At 28.3% G+C, this 10,674-nt stretch overlaps 1 protein-coding gene across 1 annotated transcript; it reads right to left on the bottom strand.

Annotated features, from left to right (window-relative positions):
- Positions 1 to 1,819: 1,819 nt before the first annotated feature.
- On the bottom strand, positions 1,820 to 9,653 carry LOC147940307 (uncharacterized). The gene is made up of 4 exons (XM_087461252.1): positions 9,468 to 9,653; positions 2,864 to 3,187; positions 2,507 to 2,767; positions 1,820 to 2,330 (listed from the first exon to the last, which is right to left on the bottom strand). The coding sequence occupies exons 2-4, from the start codon at positions 3,111 to 3,113 to the stop codon at positions 1,954 to 1,956; spliced, it is 888 nt and encodes a 295-aa protein (XP_087317378.1). The 5' UTR covers positions 3,114 to 3,187; positions 9,468 to 9,653; the 3' UTR covers positions 1,820 to 1,953.
- Between the last annotated feature and the right edge of the window lie 1,021 nt (positions 9,654 to 10,674).

The following is a 10,674-nucleotide window of genomic DNA, read 5'->3' as shown; positions in this document are numbered from 1 at the left end:
TTTGAGATTGTGTTGCAATATTTATATATTAAGTTTTCAAGAATGACGGAGATATATGATCACATGATATGATATTATGAAGATAATAATCTTACTTCTTAACTAGTCCTCTATGCACTTCTTTCTTTATCAACAGCTTTAATAAATTAGCTCAGACTCTATAATTTTATTAAGTATTATTTCCTTTTCACATTAAAACCAAAAAAAAAAAGTATTATTTCCTTTTCAGCCATATATAAAGTAATTAGAAATAATAATATATCATTTTTTCTTAATAGAGTAATTTTAATGATATAAGTTTTGAATCAGTTAAAAAACACGTTTTCGTGATACCTTTCTTAAAAAACTATACAAATAATCATTTGTTTACGAGATCGTGACTAAGTTTTCGATCTCTAAAATCTTTTCAGTAACTAATGTTATTTTTTTGAATAAGCGTAAATAGATAGAGATATTTCTACAAAATTTTAATACTTTAAACTATAAAATATGAGGTATTTTGGCTAGTTCGTACTGGTTTGCAACTCAAAGTTACAGTAAAACCTCTATAAATTAATAATGTTGGAACTAAGACATTTTATTAATTTATAGTGATATTAATTTATTTATAAATTAATAATTATTATTTTATAGTGTAAATTAATAATTATTAATTTATAGATATATTTTTAATTGTTTATTTTTAAAAAATTATGAATTGGAACAACTATAGCAAAATAAGATTAAACTTTCCGATGTTATAAATTTTATGGTTTAGGAATTGAACTTGTAATATATAGAAAGCACTATTTACAATAAATTACAAATATTATAGACAAATTGACTTATACACATGAGACACATAAATTCAAATCTATGAATAATAATATCAATTCTCCTATTTTAATAATCTGTCAAATTATCAAATTGTAAATGATGCATATCTAAAAATTAAAACTTTAAATTTTAATTATTTGTCTGACATGTTATAAAATATTTTAGAGATATTATTATAGGTTGAAAATACAACATTACAATTGTTCTATAGAATTGAGCTTTAGGAGAAACATACACTATTATATCAGTATATATATATATATAAATTTACATAATTATTAATTTATGATATTATTGGGACCATATTTTATAAGGAGATTTCGAAAAAATTATTATCTTATTATCTTATCGAATATTGTTAATTTTTACACTGGCCCGACTTGGGACCAGCAAAATTTATTAATTTATAGTGTTTATTAATTTATAGAGTATTAATTTATTGAGGTTTTACTGTATATAGTTTGCAACTTTGCATGTGTGATTTCCACAAAGAGAAATTGCTTCAAATTGCAGTTAAATATATATAAAAAAAATAGTTGTTGTGACAATTGATTTTACATTTCCATTACATAAATTACGATGTGAAGTGACCTTAGTGCAGTGACATGAGATAAATCCATTTATAAAAAGTACTATCACACCAGGGATCGAATCCCGCTTTTTACGAACGTAGAAATTTGGCTAATGGGCCAACTAGCTGAGGCTGGTGGTCAAAAAAAAAAAAAAATACGATATCAACACATTTTATATTTAATGATGGTAATATACAAACCGAGTCTCTAGCTCATCGTGTTCACGTGAAATGATAACGCCCTTTGACCAAAATAAAAAACTCTGAAAAACACCAAATCTGGATTCCAAAAGTCTCCAGCTGGGCTGTCAAAGAAAGAAAAAAAAATATTGGTTGAATAGGAATAATTCTGAGGAACAACTCTGAGTAAAGTGATCTTAATTAACCATAACCCTATTGATACTTTTACCGTTACCCTAATATTATACGTACTTTTTGAAAACCATGGTGCTTCTTTAACTGCTTTACATGATTCTTCATACATTACTTTTATCTTACTATGATGTGTATGCGTATTTAAATATGTATATGTCTGTAGATGTGCCATGTGTACTTGCATATGCTAATTAATCCTTGTGACCAGTCTCCATGAAGCTTTGACCAAAACCATGGTAACACTCGAACCTAAAATCCTGAACGCCAAAGTTTTGGCAATAATCTAAAAACATCCTACTGTCACCGTTCTTTTCTTCTAATGGCCATGTCGGAAGATCTTCCCCGGTCACAATGTTGTTCTTGTCTCCGACTGTTCCAACAACACCGACATTATTATTGCTCCATGATGGACCAACTAGTGGAGGTTCATCGTTGGTCCATAGAATATTGAATAAATCTTCATCGTTATGAATAATATCACCAAGTAACTCATAATCATCTTTTGAACTATTTTGATGAGTGATCGTGCTACTTTCATCTATGGTATTTTTTGTCGTCTCATCGATCTCTAAGTTTTTTTTTTTTTTTTTTTTTTTATAAGTAAAATGTAAAATTTATTCGAAAAATACGTTTTTACATCGAGTGCAGCATGGTTTTAAAGAGTAAAGATTAATACATTGTATAAACTTCTAGCCTATCTTGATGCAAACCAATCTAACATGCATTTGTCATATCTTGTATCACCTTGTTCCCGGATAGAGGTTAGACGATTGCGTACTACCTTATCCAGCTCTCGAACCAGTTGTGCTGAAGGAGTCGGTGCTCCACCATGGCAGCGATTGTTGCGCTCTGTCCAGAGAGAGTAAACTGTGAGCTGAAAAGCGTATCTAAGCAGAAAGAGGCCTTCGTTGCCAATGGACTTTTCTGTGAGGAGAGTAAGCAGAGTTTCCCAGTTTGTGGAATATCGCTGAGAGAGGAGTTTACCAACTAAAGCCGACCAAATCCCTGCAGAATAAGGGCATTGAAAAAACAGATGATTATGGCTCTCTTCCGGGGCATGACAAAAAACGCAATGGATCCACCGCGACGTTCCAACTTGTCATTCTATCACCAGTTGACAAACGGTTTTTAATTGCAAGCCAAACGAGGAATGAGTATTTTGGTGTAGAATGCGAAAACCATACACCTTTGTACCATTCAACACTAGGCTTTTATCGGAAGAGATCTCTAAGCTTTTATCATCACTTCTCTTTACATTGCTGGCTTTCGATGAAGTTTTAGATTTAACGGCGAGATTTTTATCGGAAGATACTTTTTTAAAAGGTTGATGGGTCAAAGGATCGATTTCCATCTTAAGGAGCTTCTAATGATTTTTTTATTTCGTTGTCTGTTCTTCCTGGTAATCTTGCAGCGATCTTGGACCATCTATATACAAAATGAAATTTAAGAAATATGTTTAGTTACATTGAATATGCTTTCCTTTGAATAGTAATGGTTTGAGGTTGTTGGTAGAGATGTCAAAGTCTTGTGCCTTCGAATATATAAAACACAAAGGAAACTGACAAAATAAGTTATAATATTCTATTTGGAAGCGATGAACGTTACTTTGTCTCGAAGTTAATTTCAAAATTGGAAATAGAGTGCAAACTTTTTTTACAAAGAAAACTATCGAAGACTTTAGTTCAAAGATGGGAAACTGAATTTAAGACATATATTGTTTCTTATGAAAGTCATCAATCATATAATCCAAACATCTCTATATAATAAAACGGAAGTACACAACCTTTTTTGATAAACTATATAATTTTTATAAATTGATTACAAAATAGGTTATACATTAAGTATATTAAGTATATGTTTATTACAAAAAAACATTATAGATTAATTGGTCAATCTGTGGACTATATGAATATACTTAAGAATATCCTAAAGAATCTTCTTAAAGATAATATTCCAATGATTTATATAATTTCCTAAATAAAATTTTAAGTATTTCATATATTGTTACAAAATATATACTGTTAGACATAAATATATATTCTTAGGCGTAAAAAGAAATAAAATCTTGGCAACTTATCACACTTAATCGTGATTTCTGAGATCTTATTGCGAAACTAAAAATAAAATATTACCTAAGCACGTGTCATATTAAAAAACTTTCACCAAACATGTTCAAAAATTAAAATAAAAACAAACAACAAACATATCATTTCTCATACATAAAATTACAAAATTAACAATATAAAACTTACAAAATAGGTTTTTTTTTTCAAGCCATTATATTTAGCATATGATTTTATTGCATAATTTTTTATCAAAAAAACTTTTATTGCATAATCAATATATTATATTTTATTCTAAAAGTATAATATAAATAAAAGAAATTTCAACATGTGCTCTAGCACGGGTCCTAATCTAGTTATCTTATATAATAATACTAGGTTTTGAATCCACGCTACGCGTGGGTTTATTTGATATATTTGATAAAAATTATATATGATTGATTACGATAATAAAATATTATCTCTTAAAACAAATTAAAATTAGTACTAAGGAAAAAAATTAAATTTCAGATACACAATTTTTTAAAATATAAAAATCAGCTGTGTTATAAAATCAAATATGATAAAAAAATCATAAATTTAACTTGACGTCCAGGCGAGGCAAATCAAACTGATGACCTCACATATCCTAAACCATTTTCTTTGACCACCAGAAAAACGAAACAATTTTATAATCATGAATTTAACTCGTTTTCATATTTAATTAATCGCTACCACCTATGTTTTCGTGTTTTTTATTTAATGTTTTCTTATTCTTCATATTCTTTCTTGTCATTTTCATTGTCAAATTTTGTGTTAATTGTTATCGTAACTTTTACCGTTTGGTTTTTCGTTATACTCTTTTTCTTCTTCTTCCTCATCAACTTCTTCACATTCTTCCACTGAAAAACCTTTTTTTAGACTACCACACAACTTGTTAATCCATCAAACTCCCAGAACAAAATCATTTCTTTTCTTATAAAATTTGTGAAATTCATGATTACCAGCATAGTCAACACATGCACACAATTATTGACAATTTTATCGATATACTTATTTGGTTTTAGATCCACGCATTTAGAAACTTCTCAAACCAAAATCCTTACTTGGTTTATAATATTTTAAAAACATAATAAAATATACTAATAATTAATTATTTAATATGAATCATATGATATATAGAAATATGAGTACACTATAAGAACATATTAATTATAAATAAATAATATCAATTATATTCTATCATCAAATAATATCAACCGTATCATATTATCAAATAACCGTAACCGTATATAACAGTAACCGCGTGAACCGTAACCATATTTAAACGTAACCGTTTAACCGTTTGTTAAACGGTTCAGGTTAAGGTTACAAAAATTTCTAACCATAATCGATGGTTAATAAACCTTAACCGTGACAACCGTAACCCTGGTCATGCCTATGTATAGCTAATAAAACATGTGTGTTTGTCGTCAATCTTTTTTCTTTAAACCTCAGAATTTGACTCAAACATCAAATTAAGGTCTTGCGATGTCAATCCTTCTTCCTTAGACCCAAAAATAAAAAATTAATGAAAGAATATCAACTCATCTATAAAGTCATACACAAAAATATGTTTTACAGCTCATAAGAAATAAAAAGCACAAATGTAGATAAATATGATAATTTATGTTTTGCATCAATATTTAGAATATTTTAAACTTTTAAAAGGTTTCGAAATATAAAATTTGAACCTTTTAAAATTTTTCAATATTTATAATATTTTTAACTTTTAAAATTTAAAACTTATAATATTTAAAAACTTTTTAAAAGCTAAGAAATATATAATATTGAAACTTTTAAAAGTTTCAATATTTATAATATTTAAACTTTTAAAATGTTTAAATATTATAATATATTTTTTGAAACTTTTTAAAGTTATAGTTTGATTAAATAAAAAACCATATCAAACCGAATATAAAACTTTTGAACTTGGATGCCTGATAAATCAAGCTTTCCTGCTCATTCGTTGTTGGTAGCATATTAATCTTATTTATAATGGTTTTGAACCATTGTCTAAAAAATTTCTAACCGATGTGGGATATTGTGTTTAGTTCTTTTATTTCCATAAATTTAAAATTTTCCTTTTTCTAAAAAATGTTAATGAATGACATGTTAAATCCTGAGAGGTTGTTTAAAATAATTCTTAATATAGAAATATATGAATTAAATGAAACTAAAAAAGATTAATAATTTTGGAAATTGTATAAAATTTTAATAAGTTATATGTCAAAGAAATATATGAATTAAATGAAACTAAAAAAGATTAAGATCAGTTTTCATTCTTCATCACAATTACATTTTCTACAGCGTTTACCATTAGACAACATATATATTATAGCTTTTTTTGATGTTTCACAAAGTAAGACATCAAGTTTGACTGAACTAACTTTTTTTAATAAAGTACATGTGAAAGTTATTTTACCTCGGAATAACTTTATATGAAAATAATGATGGCAATCATGTGAAATGTACACGAGTACTAGCTAAGAACACCAAACTTGTTAAATACAGGGCTAACAACATGCATATGATCAGAGCCGGCCCAATATACAAGCTAATGAAGCATCAGCTTGCGGCCGCAAATTATATAGTCTAAATTCGGCCTAATTTCACTGAAAATTCGGTTAGCCTACCTGTATAAGTAGTGGAAGATGGACTGAGAAGTCACGAGTTCGACTCTCAAAACTCATTTAATTTTTTGTGTTTTCATTAATTTGTTTTTTAACAGGCTTAAAAATGTTTTTGGGCTTGTGGCCTCATAATTATGTGCGACGGCTCTGTATATGATATAAGCCATGCACTATATTGGTGAATTGAACTTTGGCAAATAGTCTCGTTGTTTGTGACAACATCGTATAGGACTTAGTTAATGCATGCATATGTATTCTAGTTATACATCGTATAGGGCTATTTTTTTTTAATATGTATTACACTACAAGAAAACATCATGTTTTCCTACAAAATTTTCTACGAAAAGTTTGGTAGGAAATTTTTTCCTACCAAAACCCTACCTGATTTTGACGAAACACAATTTTCGTAGGAAAAACGAAGATAATTTCCATACAAAAATAGTATGAGAAAATCGTAGGAAATTTTCTACGAAAATCATACAATTAATTTGGTTGAAGGAAAAATTTTGTAAGAAAACTGAAAGTATATAAAAGGAAAAGATGTTGAATGAATTTGGTAGGAATGTTTATTTTAAATTTCTTACTAATAATTTGGTTGAAGAAAAATTAGTAAGAAACCAGAAGGAATATGAAAGGAGAAGACTTAGAATAAATACGGTAGGAAAAATTCTTTCGTATTTCCTACAAAAGAAATGTGGTAATAAATTTAAAATAAAAATAAAAAGCTTTGTAGTAAAAATTTGGTAGGAAAATTGATAAAAACCCTAGATCTAAAAGCTTTACGCTCCAGCCTCCATCTCATTCCTTTCTTAACTTCTTCTTCTTTTTTTTTTATTTTTTTGGGTCAAAAATTTCTCCTCCTCTTTTTTCATCTTCTTCTCTTTTTCTTTTGTGCTTCTTAGAAATCCAAAAATTTTGCTCAACGTTTTCTAATTGGAGTGACTCCAATCTCGCTGATAAGCAATTGATCTCTTTCTCTACCTCTTTGATCTCTGTCTTCTTCTTCACTGGAAAAGAAACCAAGACACCACTGACAGTTGAATCGATCCATCACCATCATTATAGACCACAATTCATGACTCTACCTAATCTGATCTATGCTGGCGGAAGTAATCTGGGAATCTCCATCACCGTAGCCAGTGTTGTTCCAGTGTTGTTCCAGATTCTTGGGACACCGGAGGAGGTGCTCACACCGGAGGAGTTGCTTCACCGCATCGTCTCAAGCAAACCTATTAATTTTTTATATTTAATATTTAGATTGTAAATATTTTTTATTAAGTTTGTAATTTAGTTTAAAAAAATTGTATTTCTGATTAATTTTTTAATAATTTGATTTTATATATATAATTTGGATTAATAATGAATGATTTTAAATTTTTGATTAAATTCGAAATTAATATAATTATAGAAAACTACATTTGTTAATTATATTTTTTATTAAGTTTGTAGGAAAATTGTAAGACCAGTTTGGTAGGAAAATAGAAAGAATGAATTTCCTACTAATATTCTGGTAGGAAAATAGTTAAAAAAACCTCCTTCCACTTTCCTTCGAAATTACTACGAATAATATTTCGTAGGAACTTTATAGGAAATTTTCTACGAAAATCTCACCAATAGTGATTACCTTTGGGCTATTTCCAATATTTTTTTTGTAGGAAAACAGTAAAAAACAGGTGTTTCCTACCATTTTCTTACAATATTTGCGGTAGGAAATCAGATGTTTTCTTGTAGTGTTATAGTTATACATCGCTGATCCATAATACATATTAGAAAAAAGTTTACTAATCAAGAAGGCTTAGTTAATGCATGCATGTATAATTAGAATTTATGACCAATGATCAATTACATATTATAAAAGAAATCTATACTATAAAAGTTGGCTAACTCTCTCCATTCGAATGACACGTCAGCAGTGGAGAGAGTGTCACCTGTCTATCATCATTAAAAGCAAACAAACCTAAAATAAAAAGGAATATGAAACATCTTATGTCTTTATATATATATATATATACATATATATATATATATCCCAAAAACAGTTTCAATATTCACATAAGAGATTTAGAGAGGCTTAGAACATGTCCTAAGAAAGTACATGCATCACCAAAAGATAAAAGGGCATGAGGAGTAAATCAAAGAGTCACTTCTTCCTCTTGGCGTAAACAATGAATGTATCATTTTAGGCGTTATAATTTCGTCAATATTTTGAAGAGTTGTAGTAATAATCGAGATATTTCTTAATAATATAGAAAAATTCATGAAAGTTTGTCCCAAAAGAAATAAAATTTTATATATGATGAAGATTGAGGTTTTCTTCACTATCAAATGGAAGATAATTGAATTAAACTGTAGAATATTAGTTAGAAAAATACAGAGACAAAGAAGAAGGGGGTTTTCATATTCTAATATTTAAAAGTTGTCAAAAAGAAAATTAAATGAAATTATTATTACAAAAAAATTAAAGAGTTATATTCAAGAAATAGAAGAGCTAACATAAAAGGAAACTGTCTATCTTAATTATATCTATTAAAGAGTTAGCCAAGCTGCAATTTTTGATAAAAGAAAATATTAGTGTTTCATAGTATATAATTGAGAAGTTTAAGTATGAAGTTATCTAAATACTTATGCTACTTTTGAATGAATGTAAAATTTATTCAACCAAAAACCTCTTTGTTACAAAATATGCATATTTAGATCAAGCTTTCATTTGAAATAAATTTTAAACAAAAATTATAGAATATTTAAATCTCTCAAAATAAAGTTGTTCATTCATATATCTAATAATTCAATTACAAAATGAGAAAACCTTTTTGAAGTATTAAAAAAAATCAATGTCAAAAATATATTTTTCAAAATTTTAACAATTAAAAAAACCAAAAATAAATAAAAAAAACAAATTACTAGCACAATTGTTAAAATAACGGTAAGCCATAAGTCCGCGTTATGCGCGGGTATTCATCAAGTTGGTTAATAGTTAAAACTAGCTCAAACCTGTTGCCGAGAAGAGCATGAAGGTCGATGACAAGCTGTTCCTCGGCGTCAGAGAGAAGACCTCTCTTCAAGTCAGGTCGAAGATAATTGGTCCACCGTAGACGGCAGCTCTTCCCACAGCGACGGAGACCGGCCAGCTTAGGCAAAGCCCTCCAGCAACAGTGGCCGTTGTTCAATAGAAAATTTATCAATTTCTTGTCTTCCTCCGCCGTCCACCTTCCCTTCTTCACCAGAAGCTTGTCGCAACATGGCTGCCTCCCCATTAATTTATATTTATATAAACTTATATATGTGTTATGTATATTAGTTTTAGAGAGATATGATACCTTAAATTTTTAGAAATTAGAACGTATATACCAAATTAGAAGATTTATGTCAAAAGCCTAAGCATCTAAGCTCACCCACCTATATATAACCCCAACATTTTCTCACATCGTCCGCCACAACCTTTTTCTTTATAGGAATAATGTAATTATTTTATTAATATCGTATATACATATATGAATGTATAGTTGACCTGCTAATAGGGGTGTCAAAATGGGTAATCCGACCCAATTTATATCCACATGGGTTCTAGACTTTCGTGGACAGGTTCAATCCGACCCATTTATTATAATGCGTTGAATTTATATACCCAAACCCAATAATATAAAACTCAATGGCTAAATGGGTTATATGGGTTACCCATATATAAATAAATAAAAAATTAATTAATATTAAATCTATAACATATTAAATAAAATAGAATTATAAAACTATTTTTTTTGTTTTTAGCAAAAAAAGAAAAACTTAACATTTATTTTAGATATTTTACATAAATTAGTTGCAAAAAAAATATTTTACTTATTAATATAAACATATATATTATATTATATGTGTATATATATATATATTATTTTTGTTTTTTCCATTAACCATTGGTAACCCATAATCCTAATGAGTTTACCCCGATAAACCCACGAACCCGTTGGACGAACCCATCAAAACCCATTTATTTATATGGGTATAAAAACTTAACCCATACCCGTTAAAATAATAGACAAACAGGGTAAACCCATGGGTTTCTACTCATTTTAACACCCCTACCCGGTAAGGTGATTTAGTAGTGTAACGAGAGAGTAAAAGATACTGAAGGGTCTTTTTGGTTTTAAGGTTTTTATATATTTTTAGAAATTTCAGAAATCATATCTCTAATCTTTGATCCGAT

The sequence above is a fragment of the Camelina sativa genome, chromosome 8 (genome assembly GCF_030686135.1).
Source record: "Camelina sativa cultivar CO46 ecotype springtype chromosome 8, ASM3068613v1".
NCBI classification, from domain to species: Eukaryota; Viridiplantae; Streptophyta; class Magnoliopsida; order Brassicales; family Brassicaceae; genus Camelina; species Camelina sativa.
This window is presented reverse-complemented; position numbering and strand designations above follow the sequence as displayed.